General features: G+C 46.2%; 1 protein-coding gene across 1 annotated transcript in view; it reads right to left on the bottom strand.

The window, feature by feature from the left end:
• LOC120930622 (tumor necrosis factor ligand superfamily member 12-like) overlaps positions 1–16,206 on the bottom strand; it is a 103,227-nt gene extending 87,021 nt beyond the window's left edge. Inside the window, exons 1-2 of the mRNA XM_040341798.1 lie at positions 15,264–16,206; positions 91–126 (exon numbers count right to left, since the gene is read on the bottom strand). Of these exons, the coding sequence (XP_040197732.1) occupies positions 91–126; positions 15,264–15,431 (204 nt within the window). The 5' untranslated portion in view covers positions 15,432–16,206. The remainder of the gene's footprint in view (positions 1–90; positions 127–15,263) is intronic.
• Positions 16,207–21,955: the final 5,749 nt, after the last annotated feature.

Here is a 21,955-nt window from a genome sequence, read left to right as displayed (position 1 = left end):
GGTTGCATTTTCAGAAGGAAAGGTCATGGAAGAGTGATTCCATTCTCCTTTATGAGCAGATATAGCATATAATTCATGCAGGAAACCTACCTGAGCTTCAGCTTGGGGTTCTTGTATTGGAAGAACCTGAAAAATAAACCCATAACGTTATACACCGATCAGCCATAACATTATGACCACTGTCAGGTAAAGGGAATATTACGTTACAATGGTATCTTAAAATTTGTGGGATATATTAGGCAGCTAGTGAACATGTTGTCCGTTAAGTTGATGTGGCGAAAGCAGAAAAAAAATGGGCATCGCAGTTAGTTGTGTATGGGGCTGTGAAGCCCATGGTGACCCATGTCCACAGCCAAGAGCTTCTACAATGGTCGCATGAACATCAGAACTGGACTACGGAGCAATGGAAGAAGGTGGCCTGGTCTGAGGAATTTTCTTTAACATCATGTGGATGGCCGAGTGCGTGTGCGCCACTTACCTGGGAAATGAATGGAACCAGGATGCGGTATAAGAAGGCAGTAAGATACGTTGGGCAATGTTCTGCTGAGAAAACCTTGGGTCCTGACATTCATTTGGATGTTTCTTTGGTGTCCATGCCTCAATGGGTCAGGGCTGTTTTTCAGCAAAAGGGGGCCATACTCAATATTAGGTGGGTGGTCATAATGTTATGGCTGATTGTTCTGTATCTGTAAAGTAATTTCATCCCTAGGGGTAGAGCATCTGTCAGGGGTTTGTTGTGTCCCCTTTGGGGAGATCTATGTCGGGACAAGAAGAGATGGGAAACAAACACCTAGGCCCGGATTCTCAGAGGACTTACGACGGCGTAGCGCCATGTACGCCGCCGTAAGTCCGAATCCGAGCCGTCGTATCTATGCGCCTGATTCTTAGAATCAGTTACGCATAGATTTCTATTACATCCAACTGGCGTAAGTCTCTTATGCCGTTGGAGCCTAACTGCATTTTTACGCTGGCCGCTAGGGGCGTGTAAGCTGATTTACGCGTTGAAATATGTAAATTAGCTAGATACGCGAATTCCCGAACTTACGCAGAAAAGATACGCTGTTTACGTTAGGCTTTTCCCAGCGTAATGTTGCCCCTGCTATATGAGGCATAACTGCGGTGTACCAATGTTAAGTATGGCCGTCGTTCCCGCGTCAAAATTTGAAAAAGTTACGTCGTTTGCGTAAGTCGTCCATGAATGGGGCTGGACGTCATTTACGTTCACGTCGAAACCAATGACGTCCTTGCGGCGTACTTTGGAGCAATGCACACTGGGAAATTCCACGGACGGCGCATGCGCCGCTCGGGAAAAACGCCAATCACGTCGGGTCACAGTATATTTACATAAAACACGCCCCCCTGATCCAAATTTGAATTAGGCGGGCTTACGTGGCCGATTTACGCTATGCCGCCGCAACTTACGGAACAAGTTCTTTTGAGAATACAGCACTTGCCCGTCTAAGTTGCGGAGGCGTAACGTAAAGCGGATACGTTACGCCCGCACAAAATTACGCCGCTGTACGAGAATCTGGCCCCTAATGTATTTGCCCATGTGAATGACCCACCCCCTTTTTTTTCTTCAGCTGGCCCTCCTCCATATTTTTACATATTATTGTTTGAATGTTAAAAATGTACGTACATTTTTTTTATTCTTGTATTGGAAGAACTTGAGAAATAAACCCATAATGTTATAGCTGTAAACTAATTTCATCCCAATGGGTAGAGCGTTTGTCAGGCTTTTGTTGTGTCCCCTGTAAGGAGATTGCAGATTTCTGGAACAAGAAGTAATGGGAAACAAAAACCTAATCCAAACGCATATGTGAATGAACCCCCCCCCCCCTTTTTTTCCCCTCAGCTGGCCCCCTTCCATATTTTTACATATTATTGTTTGAATGTTAAAAACTTACGTAAATTGTTTTAGTTCTTGTATTGGAAGAAGTCATTTCATCCCAAGGGGTAGAGCGTCTGCTTTTGTTGTGTCCCCTTTGGGAACATTTCTGCTGGGGCAAGAAGTGATGGGAAACAAAAACCTAATGTAGTTGCTCATGTGAATGACCCCCCTTTTTTCTTCTTCAGCTGGTCCCCTCTCGTATTTTTGCATATTATTGTTTGTATGTAAAAAATTTACGTAAATCGTTTTAGTTCTTGTGTTGGAAGAACCTGAAAAATAAACCCATGAATTATATCTGTAAAAAGTAATTTTATCCCAATGGGTAGAGCGTCTATCCGGCTTTTGCTGTGACCCCTTTGGGTGTTGGGACAAGAAGTGACGGGAAACAAAAACCTAATGTATTTGCCCATGTGAATGACACCCCTTTTTTCTTCTTCAGTTGACCCCCTTTTGTAATGTTTTACATATTATTGTTTGAATGTTAAAAATGTACGTAAATTTTTTTAGTTCTTGTATTGGAAGAACCTGAAAAAATAAACCCACAACATATCTATAAAGTCATTTCATCCCAAGGGGTAGAGCATCTGCTCTTGTTGTGTCCCCTTTGGGAAAATTTCTGCCGGGGGAAGAAGTGACGGAAAAAAAAAACCTAATGTATTTGCCGATGTGAATTTGACATTGTTTTAGTTCTTCAATTGGAAGAACCTGAAAAATAAACCCATTAATTTATATCTGTAATAAGTAGTTTCATCCCAATGGGTAGAGCGTCTGTCGGGCTTTTGATGTGTCCCCTTTGGGAGTTGGGACAAGAAGTGACGGGAAACAAAAACCTAATGTATTTGCCCATGTGAATGACCCCCCTTTTTCTTCTTCAGTTGGCCCCCTTTCGTATTTTTACATATTATTGTTTGTATGTAAAAAATGTACGTAAATCGTTTTAGTTCTTGAGTTGGAAGAACCCAAAAAAGAAACCCATAAAGTTATATCTGTAAAGTAATTTCATCCCAATGGGTAGAGCGTCTATCCGGCTTTTGCTGTGACCCATTTGGGTGTTGGGACAAGAAGTGATGGGAAACAAAAACCTAATGTGATTGCCCATGTGAATGGTCCCCTCTCGTATTTTTGCATATTATTGTTTGTATTTAAAAACATTACGTAAATCGTTTTAGTTCTTATACTGAAAGAACCGGGAAAATAAACCCATTAAGTTATATCTGTAAAGTAATTTCATCCCAATGGGTAGAGTGTCTATTCGGCTTTTGCTGTGACCCCTTTGGGTGTTGGGACAAGAAGGGAAACAAAAACCAAATGTATTTTCCCCATGTGAATGACCCCCCCCCTTTTTCTTCTTCAGCTGGTCCCCTCTCGTATTTTTGCATATTATTGTTTGTATGTATAAAAATTACGTAAATTGTTTTAGTTCTTATATTGAAAGAACCTGAAAAATAAACCCATAAAGGTATATCTGTAAGAAGTAGTTTCATCCCAATGGGTAGAGCGTCTATTCGGCTTTTGATGTGACCCCTTTGGGTGTTGGGACAAGAAGTGATGGGAAACAAAAACCTAATGTGATTGCCTATGTGAATGACCCCCCTTTTTTTTCTTCTTCAGCTGGCCCCCTTTCGTAATTTTACATATTATTGTTTGTATGTAAAAAAATTACGTAAATCGTTTTAGTTCTTGTGTTGGAAGAACCTGAAAAATAAACCCATAGGCCCGGATTCACGTAGCACTTACGCAGGTGTATCTCGAGATACGCCGCGTAAGTGTAAATGTGCGCCGTCGTATCTGTGCGCCGTTCCCACAGAACTAGATACTCCTGAAAATAGGCTTCCTACGACCGACGTAAGTCTCCTACGCCGTCGTATCGTGGGCGCATATTTACGCTGGCCGCAAGGGGCGCTCCCATTGATTTACGATTCGAATATGCAAATGAGTGAGATACGCCGATTCACGAACGTACTTGCGCCCTGCGCATTAATATACTCGGTTTACGTAAGGCTTACGTCCGGCGTATAGTTATTCCCCATCTATGAGGCGCAACTCATGCAAAGGTATGGACCAGGGAACAGCCGTCGTATTTTACGTCGTTTACGTAGTAGTACGTGAATAGGGATGGGCGTAGGTTACGTTCACGTCGTAGGCAGTGATTCGACGTATCTTAGGGAGTATTTTCGACATGATTCTGAGCATTAGCACTGGGATGCGTCCACGGGACGGCGCATGCGCCGTTCGTTCGGCCCATCATTTGCATGGGGTCACGCTTCATTTAAATGGATCACGCCCACTTCCAATTACTTTGAATTAGGCTGGCTTACGCCTACAAATTTACGTTACGCCGGCACAACGTTGGGAGCAAGTGCTTTGTGAATACTGTGTAAATTCGATACGCTACGCCAGTATAACTATGCGCCGCTGTATGTCAATCCGGGCCATAAAGTTATATCTGTAAAGTCATTTTACCCCAATGGGTAGAGCGTCTTTCAGGCTTTTGATGTGTCCTCTTTGGGTGTTGGGACAAGAAGTGACGGGAAACAAAAAACCTAATGTAATTGCCCATGTGAATGACCCCCCCCCCCCCTTTTTCTTCTTCAGTGGGTCCCTTACAGTATTTTTACATATTATTGTTTGAAAGTTAAAAATTGTACTCAAATTTTTTTCAGTTTAGGTTTAGAGGCTTATCTTCTGTCTGTCATACAGATTTATATAATTTTATTGACTCATTGTTAGTTATGTTTATATAAGTGCACTGCATGCTTTTATCACTCGGTCTGTATTATGTAACGCTCCACTGCTCGGCTTATAGGATTTTTACCCCAGCAGCATTTTTACGCCTGACAATGTTTTGTGTCTTAATGCAATCCTCTTTAGAAGGTCAGATGTCATTATTGACTTGCAGAAAGTCCAAAGTGGTCACATTTCTCCGTCTGGCTGACATAATGGGCTTTTGTGTCAAGGCTTATCTGTCCTCTAAAGAGTCTTTGGTTCATATTCATCCTTCCTTGGCAACAGTTGGCATGGAGATAGGCCCCAAAAAAAGCCATTTGACCCTTGTCAGCTATTTGGTCCCATGCGAGTACTTCTCAACTTTATCTCTGATTTCCATAAAAAAGTTAAAGACACACTTGTCTTTGTACTCCTCACCTGGTTGCCACCACACACGCTTGACACCGTCTGAACCAAATACGTTTATTTTGGTCTCATCAGACCACAGGACATGGTTCCAGTAATCCATGTCCTTAGTCTGTTTGTATTCAGGGTTTGAGGGCTTTCTTGTGCATCATCTTTAGAAGAGGCTTCCTTCTGGGACGACAGCCATGCAGACCAATTTGATGCAGTGTGCAGCGTAATGTCTGAGCACTGACAAGGCTGACCCCCTCACCCCTTCAACCTCTGCAGAAATGCTGGCAGCACTCATGTGTCTATTTCCCTAAGGCAACCTCTGGATATAACGCTGAGCACGTGCTCTCAACTTCTTTGGTCGACCATGGTGAGGTGGCCACCATGCTGCAGTTCAGTTTCAGGGTCTTGGCAGTCTTCCTATAGCCTAGACCAGTGATGGCGAACCTTGGCACCCCAGATGTTTTGGAACTACATTTCCCATAATGCTCATGCACTCTGCAGTGTAGTTGAGCATCATGGGAAATGTAGTTCCAAAACATCTGGGGTGCCAAAGTTCACCATCACTGGCCTAGGCCATCTTTATGTAGAGCAGTGGTTCTCAACCTGGGGGTTGGGACCCCCTCGGGGGTCAAATGATGATTTACCAGGGGTCACCGAATCCTGGGCTGTTCCTGAAGCCCGTATTACTCTCCCAGCATTTTTGCAGCCACCCAGCAGGACTATCCCTGGAGCATGAGGCCACCCATCTGGGCTGTTCCTGGAGCCCGCAGCTGCCCACTCAGCCTCTTCGCAGGTGCCCATTCAGTTTGCAGCATGGCTGGGGGGCAAAGACTAGAGGTCAGCTGACTGGTGAGGAATGTGAAGTGGGAGGGGCTGGAGGAGACCCTATCTCCTGATTTCAGCATTGGTGTCACTGCTACGAGACACCACAGAGCTGGAGACACAGTGAAGCCGGAGACAGTGAGTGACACTACCTGCGATTATAGTTGCCATTACAAGGACTCAGGGAGCGCTAAATGTCTGTGGGTTAGGGGCGTAAATTACTTGTCTTGCCTTGGGTGCTGACAACCCACGCTACGAATATAATTTTACTGTTAGGGGTCCCCACAACTTGGGAAATTTTATCAAGGGGTCACGGCCCTAGAAGGTTGAGAACCACTGATGTAGAGCAACAATTCTTTTTTTCAGATCCGTAGAGAGTTCTTTGCCTTGAGGTGCCATGTTGAACTTCCAGTGACCAGTATGAGAGAGTGAGAGCGATAACACCAAATTTAACACACCTGCTCCCCATTCACATCTGTAAGACTAAGGCCTTATGCACACTGGACGTTTTTGGACGTTTTAACAGCAGCTGTTTTTGGCAGTAGACATTTTTTTCTACAGTGATTAACCACTTGCCGACCACCGCATGTATATGTACGTCCACAGAACGTGCGGTGATCGGATTCCCGCGGGGACGACGGCGCGGCTATTCGTTTATAGCCGCCCCATCGCGATCGCGACCCTGGAGCTGAAGAACCGGGGTGCTTCACTGTGGCGGCTGCATCGATCGAGTGATCCCTTTTATAGGGAGACACGATCGATGACATCAAACCTACAGCCACACCCCCCTACAGTTGTAAACACACACTAGGTGAAGCCTAACTCCTACAGCGCCCCCTGTGGTTAACTCCCAAACTGCAACTGTCATTTTCACAATAAACAATGCAATTTAAATGCATTTTTTGCTGTGAAAATGACAATGGTCCCAAAAATGTGTCAAAATTGTCCGAAGTGTCCGCCATAATGCCGCAGTCATGAAAAAAATCGCTGATCGCCGCCATTAGTAGTAAAAAAAAAAAAATAATAAAACTATCCCCTATTTTGTAAACGCTATAAATTTTGCGCAAACCAATCGATAAACGCTTATTGCGATTTTTTTTACCAAAAATAGGTAGAAGAATACGTATCGGCCTAAACTGAGGAAAAAAAAATTTTATATATGTTTTTGGGGGATATTTATTATAGCAAAAAGTAACAAATATTGCATTTTTTTCAAAATTGTAGCTCTATTTTTGTTTATAGCGCAAAAAATAAAAACCGCAGAGGTGATCAAATACCACCAAAAGAAAGCGCTATTTGTGGGAAAAAAAGGACGTCAATTTTGTTTGGGAGCCACGTCGTACGACCACGCAATTGTCTGTTAAAGCGACGCAGTGCCGAATTGTAAAAACGCCTTTGGGCATTTAGCAGCATATTGGTCCGGGGCTTAAGTGGTTAAACTCTCCATCATGTTATCCCATGTGTCCATGCACACATAGGCTGTTATCAGCAGTTTTGGGCAGTGGCGTTTCTGAGTAAAAAAAAAAAAAAAATTAGTGGGTTCTGAGAGACGTTTTTCAGCTGTAATAACACTGATAAACGCTGATAAACGTCAATAAACGATCAAAAACATGGCTCACCAGCGTTGTGGACGTTTTTGATCCATTGAAAAAAAAAATTTTTTTCAAAGAAAAAATAAAAAGCGTTAAAAAACGATGAAGAAAACGTTTTTTAACGTCCAGTGTGCATGAGGCCTAACGAGTCACATTACACCGGGGAGGGAAAACTTTTGTTGCCAGCGGTTTAGACATTAAAGCGGGAGTTCACCCATTTATTTAATTGTTGCCCCTTTCCCCTTAGCTTCCTGCTCGTTTTGTCTAGGGGAATCGGCTATTTGTTTTAAAATATGAGCAGTACTTACCGTTTTCGAGATGCATCTTCTCCGTCGCTTCCGGGTATGGGTCTTCGGGAGCGGGCGTTCCTTCTTGATTGACAGTCTTCCGAGAGGCTTCCGACGGTCGCATCCATCGCGTCACTCGTAGCCGAAAGAAGCCGAACGTCGGTGCGGCTCTATACTGCGCCTGCGCACCGACGTTCGGCTTCTTTCGGAAAATCGTGACGCGATGGATGCGACCGTCGGAAGCCTCTCGGAAGCCTGTCAATCAAGAAGGAACGCCCATTCCCGCAGCCCATACCGGGAAGTGGCGGAGAAGATGCATCTCGTAAACGGTAAGTACTGCACATATTTTAAAACAACTAGCCGATTCCCCTAGAGAAAACGAGCAGGAATCTAAGGGGGAAATGTGCCCTCTAAGGGTGAACCTCCGCTTTAATGGCTGTGTGTTGAGTTATTTTGAGGGGACAGCAATTTTACACTGTTATACAAGCTGTACACTCACTACACAACATTGTAGCAAAGTGTCATTTCTTCAGTGTTGTCACATGAAAAGATAGAAGAAAATATTTACACAAATGTGAGGGGTGTACTCACTTTTGTGAAATATTGTAAAACTGATAATCAAGCCAGTTTAGCACTTAAATACTCCTTTCATTATGATTTTTGAAGCCTTTTGGGATGTTTCAAAATTACCCAGAATTCCCTGCTCCTGTAATTGTTTAACTGCTTTCCCTTGAAGTCTGCACGGAGCTTAAGCCTCGTACACGCGTCAGGAAAACTGCGGGGATAGCTTTTGGCCGGGAAAACCGGACGTGTGTATGCTTCCTCGCAGTTTTCCCAAAAGGAAAACTGCCGGGAATCCCGGCGGGAAAATAGAGAGCCTGCTTTCTATTTTCCCGCAGGGTTTCCCGGCTGTTTTAACCACTTAAGACAATATGCTGGTTAAGGACCTTGCCCCTTTTTGCGATTCGGCACTGCGTCGCTTTAACTGACAATTGCGCGGTGGTGCGACGTGACTCCCAAACAAAATTGGCGTCCTTTTTTCCCCACAAATAGAGCTTTCTTTTGGTGGTATTTGATCACCTCTACGGTTTTAAATTGTTGCGCTATAAACGTAAATAGAGCGACAATTTAAAAAAAAAATCAATATTTTTTAGTTTTTGCTGTAATAAATATCCCCCAAAAATATATAAAAAACATTTTTTTTTCCTCAGTTTAGGCCGATACGTATTCTTCTACATATTTTTGGTAAAAAAACGCAATAAGCGTTTCTTGATTGATTTGCGCAAAATTTATAGCATTTACAAAATAGGGGATAGTTTTATGGCATTTTTATTAATCTTTTTTTTTTTTTACTACTAATGGCGGCGATCAGTGATTTTTTTTCCGTGGCTGCGACATTATGGCGGACACATTTTTGGGACCATTGTCATTTTCCCAGCGAAAAGTGCTATAAAATGCATTGTTTACTGTGAAAATGATACTGGCAGTGAAGGGGTTAACCAGGAGGGGGCACTGTAGGGGTTAAGTCTGTCCTAAGGGAGTGTGCGGGGGGGGGGGCGTGGCTGTGCGTGTGACGTCACTGATCGTCATTCCCTAACACAGGGAACAGACGATCACTGACAGCCACACTAGGAAGAACAGGGAAGGTTTGTTTACACTTACCTCTCCCCGTTCTTCCTCTCTGTGACCCGAACATGGGACACCGGCGGCGATCGGGTCCGCGGATCCCCGCGGGCGCAGTCACGGAGGACAGGACCGGGTCACGAGCGTGCCGCGGCGGTGCGCTCGCGACCCACGGCTGGGCATCTTAAAGGGGATGTACCTGTACGTCCATGTGCCCAGTCGTGCCATTCTGCTGACGTAAATAGTCGTGCGGCGGTCCTTAAGGGGTTAACTGCTTTTACTTAACCACTTAAGCCCCGGACCATTTTGTTGCTAAATGCCCCGGCCAGGTTTTGCGATTCGGCACTGCGTTGCTTTAACAGACAATTGCACGGTCGTGCGACGTGGCTCCCAAACAAAATTGGCGCCCTTTTTTTTCCCACAAATAGAGCTTTCTTTTGGTGGTATTTGATCACCTCTGTGGTTTTTATTTTTTGCGCTATAAACAAAAATACAGCGACAATTTTGAAAAAAATTCAATATTTTTTACTTTTTGCTATAATAAATATCCCCCAAAAACATATATAAATTTTTTTTTTCCTCAGTTTAGGCCGATACGTATTCTTCTACCTATTCTTGGTAAAAAAAATCGCAATAAGCGTTTATCGATTGGTTTGCGCAAAATTTATAGCGTTTACAAAATAGGGGATAGTTTTATTGCATTTTTATTCATTTTTTTTTTTTTTTTACTACTAATGGCGGCGATCAGCGATTTTTTTCGTGACTGGGACATTATGGCGGACACTTCAGACAATTTTGACACATTTTTGGGACCATTGTCATTTTCACAGCAAAAAATGCATTTAAATTGCATTCTTTATTGTGAAAATGACAGTTGCCGTCTGGGAGTTAACCACAGGGGGCGCTGAAGGAGTTAGGGTTCACCTAGTGTGTGTTTACAACTGTAGGGGGGTGTGGCTGTAGGACTGACGTCATCGATCGAGTCTCTCTATAAAAGGGATCACTCGATCGATGCAGCCGCCACAGTGAAGCACGGGGAAGCCGTGTTTACATACGGCTCTCCCCGTTCTTCAGCTCCGGGGAGCGATCGCGACGGAGCGGCTATAAACGAATAGCTGCGCCGTCGTCCCGGATCGCTCCCCGCGGGTATCCGACCGCCGCATGTAGCGGGGAGGTCCCGATCGGACCCCCGACCCGCGGAAAGGCATGGACGTACATGTACGCCCATATGCCTGTACGTGCCATTCTGTGGACGTACATATACATGCGGCGGTCGGCAAGTGGTTAAAGTCTGCACACCTCGTACACACGACCGGTTTTCCTGCCAGGAAAACTGCAGAAGAGCTTTTGTCTAGGAAAACCGGCCGTGTGTATGCTTCCTCACAGTTTTCCCGACAGGGAAGTGTTTCATCCCTGGTACCACCAACAGGCCTATTGCCCTAATTTACAGTAGTGTGAGTTAAAAATTTCACCAGCATCTTACCATACCCGACACTTTTTTGGAGTGAGCCGGTACCAATTCAAAAGATAGGCCATTGCTATCAAGGAGAGGTAAGTCCAATAAATTTTCAAGAGTTTTACTTTACAACTTCAAGGTAGACAGCTTCAGGGCCTACAGCTTCTCACCAATCATAGTAGGGGGTCCTCAGCACTTTCCCAGGTCAGGCCATCCATGTCCTGTCCATAGCGCCCTCCTATCCAGGGCACCAGGACCTTTCCAGGTCTTCCCCATCCGGGGGAATACCAATCACTAGAAGCTCTACATTTCTGCCGAAAGGGCCCCACCAAGTCCCACGGGGGCCAGCTCTGAAGTCTCACTCCTGTCCTCTTGACTCTCTGCCCAAGCTCCTCCTACTGTCTAATGTAACCCTCTATTTATCAATGCGGAGGGTGCCACCTAGTGGCCAAACTTGGAATTGTACCAACACCCCCCCCCCCCCCCTTAAAGTGGAGTTCCACCCATTTTTTGCCCTAATCTCATAGAGGCAGATCCACAAAGATCTGCCTATCTTTAGGCAAGCGTAGCGTATCTAAGATACACTACGCCGCTGTAACTTACTTTTTCTTCTTGTGAATCCTCAAAGAATCCGCGCGATAAGTTACGGTGGCGTAGTGTATCTATTGCGGTGTAAGGGCGCGCAATTTCAAATAGGAGTGATGGGGGCGTGTTCTATGCAAATACGTTGTGACCTGATGTAAACAAAGTTTTTTTTTTTAACGGCACATGCGCCGTCCTTAAAATATCCCAGGGTGCATTGCGACAAAGTACGCCGCAAGGACGTCATTGGATTCGACGTGAAAGTAAACAACGTCACATTCCTATTCACGAACGACTTACGCAAACGACGCAAAAAATGTAAAATTAGACGCGGGAACGACGGCCATACTTAACATTGAGTACGCCACCATATAGCAGCTTTAACTATACGCCGGAAAAAGCCGAACGGAAACGACGTAAAAAAATGCGACGGCCGCTCGAACGTTCGTGGATCGTCGGAAATAGCTAATTTGCATACTCGACGCGGAAACGCCACCTAGCGGCCGCCGAAAAATTGCATTTAAGATCCGACGCCGTACTAACTTGACGTATGCCTGTCGGATCGATCCCAGATGCCGTCGTATCTTGTTTTGTGGATACAAAACAAAGATACGACGCAGGAAATTTAAAATTACGCCGGTGTATCAATAGATACGCCGGCGTAATCCTTTTGTGGATCTGCCCCATAGTGCTCAGAATGGACAATTTTTATTTATTTTGTTGCTTGTAAATACCTTTATTTTGTAGTCCTTCATTACTTCCTCCTCCTTATTAGCCTAGGCTATTAAGTCACAAGGCTATTCACAAGGGTTTCTGGGATAGGCATCATGTATCCCAGTAGTCCTTGCAAATAGCCTATTTGCATAGAGAAGGGGCGGCAACTTCCTCTGACACTCCCGTTGCTATGGAAACCTGACTGAAACCTATTACATTGCTTGTGCAGCACTGAGCATGTGCGAGATCTGCAAGGCTGAAATCCAGGAAGTCATACAGTCAGGCTTCATGATGCCCACACTTAAGATGGCCACGGTCTATTTCTAGATTATAAACTAACTAAATGCTCTAACAACCTAACAAAACGGAACTTAGTTTACAGACCAACTTTACTAGACTACATTAAGCTTGTGTATTACAGGGGTATTTATATTTAAAAAGTGAAATTGTGGGTGGAACTCCCCTTTAAATACCTTCTTACTGGCTGAGCCAGGTACCGGTTCAAAGGATAGGCCACTGGTAACAAGGAGAGGAAACTCCATTTCATTTTCAGATCTTTACTTTACAACTTCAAGGTAGACAACTTCAGGGGCAACAGCTTCTCACCAATAACAGTAGCAGTCGTCGTCACTTTCCCAGGACATGCCATTTATGTCCTGTCCCCAACTCCCTCCTATCCAGGGCACCAGGACCTTTTCAGGTATTCCCTAGCTGTGGAATACCAATCACTGGAATCTCTATATTTCTGCAGAAAGGGGCCCACCAAGTCCCATGGGGGCCAGCTCTGGAGTCTCACCCCTGTCCTCATGACTCTCTGCCCAAGCTCCTCCTACTGTCCAATGTAACCCACTATTTATCAACGCAGAGGGTGCCCAGACATCCCCGGTTTCCGGGGACAGTCCCCGGATTGAGGACACTGTCCCCAGAGCTAGTCTGTCCCCGGATTTGTCCCCAGATTGCAGTGGCATGGAGGGGGGCATCTGGTACTCTTGCCCCAAGTGTAACATTTGTGGGGGCGCAAAATAATTTCTGTGCCCCCTCCCAAGTGTGCTGTGTTGGCCCCCCCACCCAGGGACTCCTGTCCCCCATGATCCCTCTGGTGCGGGCGGCCCATGTGTGTGTGAGGGGAGGGGCGGTGCAGAGCATACAGCGGCTATTGGAGAAGCTCTTGGCAGGGGATAGTGAGGAGCGGCTGGGTGTCGGGAATAGTACCTGGTGCTGGGGAGAGCCCTGCTCCGATAGATTATCATAGAGGCCATGGAGAGGTGAGCAAAATCAAACGATCTACACTGTCTGTTCATGTGGGGGGGGGGGGATGAGTAGTGCAGGAATCAGGTAGGTCAGTGTAGTGCTCAGTATAGAACTCAGGAAGGTCAGTGTAGTGGTCAGTATAGAACTCAGGTAGGTCAGTGTAGTAATCAGGTAGGTCAGTGAAGTGGTCAGTGTCATACCTCCCAACTGTCCCTGATTTCGAGGGACTGTCCCTGATTTGGAGCAATGTCCCTCTGTCCCTCATTCCTCCTCATTTGTCCCACATTTTGGTCTGATCTATATAGATGTATATAAAATGCACTATTTATCTATCAAAAAGTGTTTCCCAGAGCTAAACCTTTCATCTGATTTCTAAATTGCTGCATTTGTAAATTCTAAAAGCCAATATAAAGGAATAGTAGTGGTAAAAAAAAGCACTTGTGGGTTTAACCAATCTTATTTTTTTGTACAATTCTCCTTTAAAGGGGCGTGGCAAGGGGTGTGTCCTATGCCTGCATACTTTTGCTGATAGGTGTCCCTCATTCCCTTTTTAGAAAGTTGGGAGGTATGTTCAGTGTAGGAATCAGGTAGGTCAGTGTAGGAATCAGGTAGGTCAGTGTAGGGATAAGGTAGGTCAGTGTAGTGGTCAGGTAGGTCCGTGTAGGAATCAGGTAGGTCAGTGTAGGAATCAGGTAGGTCAGTGTAGGGATAAGGTAGGTCTGTGTAATGGTCAGGTAGGTCCGTGTAGGAATCAGGTAGGTCAGTGTAGGAATCAGGTAGGTCAGTGTAGGAATCAGGTAGGTTAGTGCAGTGGTCAGGTAGGTCAGTGTAGTGGTCAGTGTAGGAATCAGGTAGATCAGTGTAGAAATCAGGTAGGTCAGTGTAGTGGTCAGGTAGGTCAGTGTAGTGGTTGGGTAGGTCAGTGTAGGAATCAGGTAGGTCAGTGTAGGGATAAGGTAGGTCAGTGTAGTGGTCGGGTAGGTCAGTGTAGGAATCAGGTAGGTCCGTGTAGGGATAAGGTAGGTCAGTGTAGGAATCAGGTAGGTCAGTGTAGTGGTCAGTGTAGGAATCAGGTAAGTCAATGTAGTGGTCAGTGTAGGAATCAGGTAGGTTAGTGCAGTGAGCAGGTAGGTCATTGAATGAATCAAGTTGGTCAGTACTACTGTACTAGTGGAAGAAACTCGGAGTGCTAAAAGTCTGGCGGGGGTGCAAATGTCTTGCCTTGTCCCGGGCACTGACCACCCACGCAACACCACTGACTGCATATATAATTGGAGGTTGGAGGAAAATATGCGTATAAAATAGTTTACCATTTGCCAATAAAAAAAAATAATATGTCCCCGGATTTCATTTAAAAAATCGGTAACCTTAACCTAGTGGACAAACTCAGAATAGTACAAACACCCCCCTTTCATAACGTCTTCCTGGCTGAACCAGGTACCAGTTATACCTGACCACTACACTGACCTACCTTTTCCCTTATACCTTATCCCATTGGTAACAAGAAGAGGTAAGTCCTTTTCATTTTTTAGAGCTTTACTTTACTTTAACTTCAAGGTAGACAACTTTTAAGGGCTACAGCCTCTCACCAATAATGGTAGCAGTCATCGGCACTTTCCCATCTCAGGCCATCTATGACCGGCCCACAACTCCCTCCTATCCCGGGCACCAGGACCTTTCCAGGTATTTCCTAGCCGGGGAATACCAATTACTGGAAGCTCTACATTTCTGCAGAAAGGGGCCCACCGAGTCCCATGGGGGGCCAGCTCCTGTCCTTTCCGACTCTCTGCCTAAACTCCTCCTACTAATGTAACCCACTATTTATCTATGCAGAGGGCGCCATCTAGAGTGAAAACTCGGAATTGTACTAACACCCCCCTTACATACCCGATGCTATAAGTTTTCTTGATACATTTCCTTACCTGTTGCAGGTGTGCCCGTCCTTGGATCAGGCTCTGGCCCCAGGCGGTAGTCGTCAGTAGCAGGTTCAGTGATGCCAGGAAAAGAGCGGCGCCCCCTAGCGCCAGGGCCAGGAGTAGCAGCGGGAGCAGAGCAGTCCGACCTGCCCTCCTCTTACTCCAACGCGACATTGAGGTCAATGCGTTCCCCTATAACCCTACATCCTTAGCCGCCAACTTGCCCCACACCGTAACGCAACCTATTTGAAAAGCGCAGCCTAGTAAAGCTTTGATACTAGTAACAAATGACATAAGGCGATCTTGTAACACTGGATGATGAGGAACTAAAAACTGACCGCAACAAAGGTTTGCGAAACCAAACACTAAAAATAGACCAAAAAAACAAAAAGTGGCCAAAAGTTTCAGAAAGGAAGAAAAATTGCTGAAAGTGAAATTTCCTCGAAACTTCCCAGCATCCCTCGTCGTTTTCCAATACTTCGTTTCTCATCGGCGTCCTCCGTTTTCCGCTTTCGAATGAATGAAACTTAAACTTGGCAAAAAAAGAAAAAATCAGGGACCGAAGTGCCAAAAAAAAAAATTCTTTCCTATTCTCCAATTCCCATCAGAAAAAAGTCAAGCCGCCCCGAGCCAAAGTGCGGCCATCTTGTACCTTATCTCCGCGGACAGCTAGAAAAGTTTCAGAACAAGTGTCAGGACAAGTGTGCGACTCTTAAGGCCCCTTTTTCCTCTGCAACCTGTGAACTCTGCAAGGCTAGATTCGTGACGGAGTAGCGGCGGAGTAGCGGCGGAAGCAATAAGGTGGGTGACGGAGGGTGTCAGCGACGCTGGCAAGCGTTTCGGAAAAGAGAGGAATGGAGGAGAGAGAAGAGGAAGAAGGTCTGCGCTCAGCTGCTTGGATATCAGCACGAGTGTTTTTCTGGTTCCTGGATTTGTTCCAGTGAAAGAGGAGAAAAAAAAAAAAAAAAAAAGAATGACAGGAAACAGAGAGGAGGGGAGGAGGAGAGGCGAAAAATAGAAGATGTTGGGGAGGGAGGAGAAAGAAAAAAGGGCGGAAGAGAGAAGACAGAGGAGGAGAGGAAAGGGGGGAGAAGACATGGCTGAGGACCGAGCAAACTGTCAGCACAAAAGCAAATGCAGACGACAACTATTACAAAGCATTGAAAGATCCTTTCCACACGTGCACAATGTCCTCCAGATCGGCAGTCAACCTACCAGATTAAAATTTACTGACACAACACCCAAAATTTACTGGCACAGCCAAGTTTTTACTGGCATTTCCAAAAGTTACAAAAATAAATGTTTAATTGCAAATTTCAGTATTTAGTCTACAAACAAATACGATATGCAATCAGCAGTGGGGTAGATTCAGGTAGGGCTGCGCACTCTTACGGAGGCGCAGCGTTCCGTTTTTACGCTACGCCTCCGTAAATTACTTGCGCTACGCTTCATTCACGAAGCAGTAGCTCCGTAAAAGTGGCCGGCGTAAGCGTGCGTAATTTAAATGATCCCGTAGGGGGCGCGGATCATTTAAATTAGGCGCGTTCCCGCGCCGAACGTACTGCGCATGCTCCGTCGGGAAACTTTCCCGACGTGCATTGCGGTAAATGACGTCGCAAGGACGTCATTTGCTTCAACGTGAACGTAAATGGCGTCCAGCGCCATTCACGATTCACTTACGCAAACTATGTAATTTTCAAAAATCGCGATGCGGGAACGACGGGTATACTTAGCATTGGCTGCTCCTGCTAATAGCACGAGCAGCCTTACGCAGAAACCGACGAACGCAAACGACGTAAAATTCGAACGCCGGGCGCGCGTACGGTTGTCAATCGGCGTGAGTATGCAATTTGCATACTCTACGCTGACCACTACGGGAACGCCACCTAGCGGCCAGCGTAAGAATGCAGCCTACGATACGACGGCATAAGAGCCTTATGCCAGTCATATCTTAGGCTACAGTCGGCGTATCTAGCTTTCTGAATCAGGAGCAGTCGATACGCCGGCGCAACTAAGCAATTACGCTGCGTATCTATGGATACGCAGACGCAATTGCTTTCTGAATCTACCCCAGTGTGATTTCACCCTAAAGTGGAACTTCTGCTCATCGGAAACCCTCCCCCCCTCCAGTGTCACATTTGACACCTTTCAGGGGGGAGGGGGGTGCAGATACCTGTCTAAAGACAGGTATTTGCACCCATTTCCGGCCACGCAGTCTGCGGGTAGACTGCGGGCAGGACGTCAGATCCCGTCCCCCCCATTGTGTTCTGGAAAACACACAGCTCCGTGACTCGTGCGTGCGCCATAGGGAACTGGGCAGTGAAGCCGGAACGCTTCACTTCCGGGTTCCCTACTGCGCATGCGTGAGTCGCGCTGCGCGTCTTCACTGGTTCCCTCGCTGTGTTCTGGAAGCTGTGTGTCTCACAGAAGACAACGGGGGTACAGAGTAGGCGCCTGGAAGTGGTGTACAGAGGTGATCTATGCCAGGAAGTGGGAGCAAATACCTGTATTAGACAGGTATCTGCTCCCCCCTGAAAGGTGCCAAATGTGACACTGGGGAGGGGGGGGTCCAAAAAGTGGAAGTTCCATTTTTGGGGTGAACTCCACTTTAAGGCCTAGATTCAGGTACGGCCGATCTACGTTGCGCGGGCGTAGCGTACCGCATTTACGCTACGCCGCCGCAACTTAGAGAGGCAAGTGCTGTATTCAAAGCACTTGCCTCCTAAGTTACGGCGGCGTAGCGTAAATGGGCCGCGTAAGCGTGCGTAATTCCAAGTAGGCTGTGGGGGGCGTGTTGTATTTAAATGAGGCTTGACCCCATGTAGATGCATGGTTGAACGAACGGCGCATGCGCGCGCATGCGCGCGCATGCTAAGTATCACGTCGTATTTGCGCCCTAAGATATGTCGGCTCAATGCCTGTGACGTGAACATAATTTACGCCCAGCCCTATTCGCGTACGACTTACGCAAACGACATAAAAAGATAGGCCTGTTCCGACATCCATACCTTGCATGGGATGCGCCACCTAGGGAGCAACTTTATCTTTACGCCGGCGTATCTCTAACGTAAACGGCGTAACTAATTGCGACGGGCGCACGTACGTTCGTGAATCGGCGTATCTAGTCATTTGCATATTCTACGCCGAACTCAATGGAAGCGCCACCTAGATATAAATATTGCACCCTAAGATACGACGGCGTAGGAGACTTACGCCGCTCTTATCTTAGCCTAATTTAAGCGTATCTGGTTTCCAGAATACGCTTAAATTTAGGACGGCGTAGATTCAGAGTTACGTCGGCGTAAAGCTACCTGAATCTGGCTATCAGTATATAGTTAAGTTTCTCAACCCATTGTTTATGGGTTGGAGGATCAGCAGATTTTTGTAAAATAACTTTACGTGCTAAATATAAGGATCTTATACACATAGGCCCGGATTCACAGACAGCGGTGCACATTTATGCCGCCGTAGCGTATCTCCTGTACGCTACGCCGACGCAGCCCAGAGAGGCAAGCATGGAATTCACAGAGCACTTGCTGCCAAAACTGCGCTGGGTTTCCTAGGCGTAAGCCGGCCTAGGTGGAAGTGGGCGTGAGCCATGCAAATGAGGCGTGACCCAATGCAAATGATGGGCCGAGCGCCAGGCAGATACGTATAACGAACGGCGCATGCGCCGTCCCGTGGACGCATCCCAGTGCGCATGCTCAAAACCACGTCGGAACAACTGCCTAAGATACGCCAGATCACTGCCTACGGCGTGAACGTAACCTACGCCTAGTCATATTCACGTCCAACGTAAAATACGCCGGCTTGAGTTCCCTAGTGCAGACCTTTGCATGTCTGCTGCTGGGTTACACCTCCTTTATGGGGCTTAACTTTCCACCGTACGTACAACTTACGCGCACCAGTCGTAGCCTGATACGGGCGCAAGTACGATCGTGAATCTGCGTATCTCCCTCATTTGCAAATTTGAATAGAAAATCAATGGGAGCGCCACATGCGTCCAGCATAAATATGTGCCCACTCTACGCCGGCGTAGGCAAGTTACGTTGGTGGAATGAAGCCTGTTTTTAGGCGTTTCTTAGTTTTGTGGGCCTGGCGCACAGATACGACGGCGCATATTTGCACTTACGTGGCGTATCTCGAGAGTGCTTTGTGAATCCGGGCCATAGTGTGCATTTCTACTGGTAACTTTCCATCAGTGCAAATTCCAGTAGTGCAAATTTGGGGTTATAAATATTTTTTCCCAGTAACAATGAAGCTTTGGGCGTCGCCAAAGCATGTGGATAAGAGAGCCATTATAGTTATTATTAATATTAATTAATCGCTTTACAACGTTAGGGCAAACAGTGCAGCGCTCAAATGATATAAAGTGACGGTCCAAGTATCAATGTAGGGGAAAGTTGATAGAGCTGATAGAAGACCTCCACCGCAGCTTCAGTGTGAACATGAGCACACGCTAATAATCTGCTTACCAGATGGTAAAGGCAACAGGCGTGGTAATCATGCAATGCAGAGGGTTAATGGAAAACCGATATTCCAAACTTGATAGATCGATCAGCATAACATCAAGAAATTCCAAGACTCAGACATTGGATGGATATATTGTGCAATCATCACATGGAATTAACCAATGAAAAGAAGGAAAGCAACAATGGTGAAGCCCGTAAGGTAAAACATACGAAAATGTATTGTAGTCTACTCACAGGTGTACAAAGGTCATCATGACATAAAAATCTGCGTCTCTCAGCGTGCTTGCATCGGCCAGCCTGACATGTTTCATCCGAAGTTGGATATCATCACGCCTCTGATTTATGGGCTTCAAAGGACGGAGAAGATCCTGTCCTGGTACATGATGAAGGCATTGGTTCTTTCAGGTGGATGTCACACAGGAGATACCTGTATATTGGGCAGACGTTTCGCTGCAGCCTTTACAGTAGTGTCTCAATATTGTTCTTGAGGTAAGGAGTTGTAGGATGCCAAGCTCACCAGCACCTAGCATCTTTGTAGAGGAGACAGTGTTTCCATCCAGTAGGTTCTGAGGTGAGTTTCTAGGTACCCCCTTGGGGGAGAAGAGTGGGCAATTTCTCATGTACTGGAATGCATTTGGAGCTGAAATTGACGATAAAATTATTACTTGTACCCCACCAGACATCTTTATCCATAAGTGATTTGAATTGTGTCACTTCCACTGGGACACCCAATTCACCTGAGTGTCAGGGCTGAGCCCTTTCTTTTTTGAGCTGGCCACTCAGCTGTCGGGTAATTGCCAGCTCCTATCTCTCCACAGTGATCCACCTGTTGATGATCCTACTCATCAGTCCTGCCTACTTAAGCATTCCAGCTCAGTTGCTCTCTGCCTTCGCCTGGTCAACATCACAGAGACTTTCTCCTGTGTTCCTGTTGAAGACTTTGCTCGATTGACATCCCTTCTGGCTCCTGATCCTGCTTGCTGTTCTACTACGTATATCTCTGGCACTCTGACATTTGGCTTGGCTGACTATCCGATCCGGATCCTGAACTCTGGCTATGCTTTAACTATGCTTACTCTGTTTATCTTTTATCTATCCTGTTTATCTATCCTTGACTGTGTACGAGGATTGGGGTAAAAAGGGCTGGTATTAGCTCTCAGTCTGCTCGGAACGGTTTGGAGGCAGGAGGCACTGGTTGGCGGAAGGAAGCACCTAATCGGGGTGCCAAAGTTGTTCCGTCACAGGGTAGAAAGCCCAGCCAGAAGATCTGAGTTGAGGTCATGCCACGTAATATTTTCCTCCTGTGTTTTCCTAATGTGATGTCCTACCTGTGTGGACCCTGACTTGAGGCAAGGCCACATATGGACCCTGGGATCTACTGCCTTATAAATACTTATTTCTGCATTCCCCTTCTGAAAAACGCTACCTACATGGGCCATGAGTTGAAGCTAGGCCACACATGGAACTTGTGATCTGCTGCCCTGTAATGCCCTGTACACACGACCGAGTTTCTCGGCAGAATTCAGCCAGAAACTCGATCGGAGCTGGATTCTGCCGAGAAACTCGGTCGTGTGTACACTTTTCAGCGAGGAAGCCGATGAGGAACTCGTTGGGCCAAATAGAGAACATGTTCTCTATTTCCTCGTTGTTCAATGAGGAAAGTCGGCCCGCCGAGATCCTCAGCGCCTTCAACACTGAACTCGACGAGGAACTCGATGTGTTTGGCACGTCGAGTTCCTCGGACGTGTGTACGGGGCCTCACAGGTTTTTCCGACAGAATTCCATTCAAGCTGTCTTGCATACACACGGACACACCAAATTCCGAGCCTAGAAAAATTAAGTTCAATGCTTCCGAGCATGCGTCAAATTGTGTTTTTTTCCTCCGTCGGAGTTCCATACAGACGAGTGGAATTTCCGATAGAATTTTTTTTTCCGTCGGAAAAAAAGAGAACATGTTCTCTAACTCCGTCGGAATTTCCGCCGAAAAAAGTCTGATGGGGCATAAACACGGTCGGAATATCCAATAAACAAATTCCGTCTGAGCTTTTCCATCGGACATTCCTATCGTGTGTACGAGGCATAAGTATCTTCCTGCTGTATTCCCCTTCTGAAATGTACTACCTGCATAGACCCTGAATGGAGGCCAGACCACACATGGTCACCCTGTGATCTACTGCCTTATGAATACTTTCCTGCTATATTCCCCTTCTGGGATGTACTACCTGC

Source organism: Rana temporaria, chromosome 3 (assembly GCF_905171775.1).
Source record: "Rana temporaria chromosome 3, aRanTem1.1, whole genome shotgun sequence".
NCBI classification, from domain to species: domain Eukaryota; kingdom Metazoa; phylum Chordata; class Amphibia; order Anura; family Ranidae; genus Rana; species Rana temporaria.
This window is presented reverse-complemented; position numbering and strand designations above follow the sequence as displayed.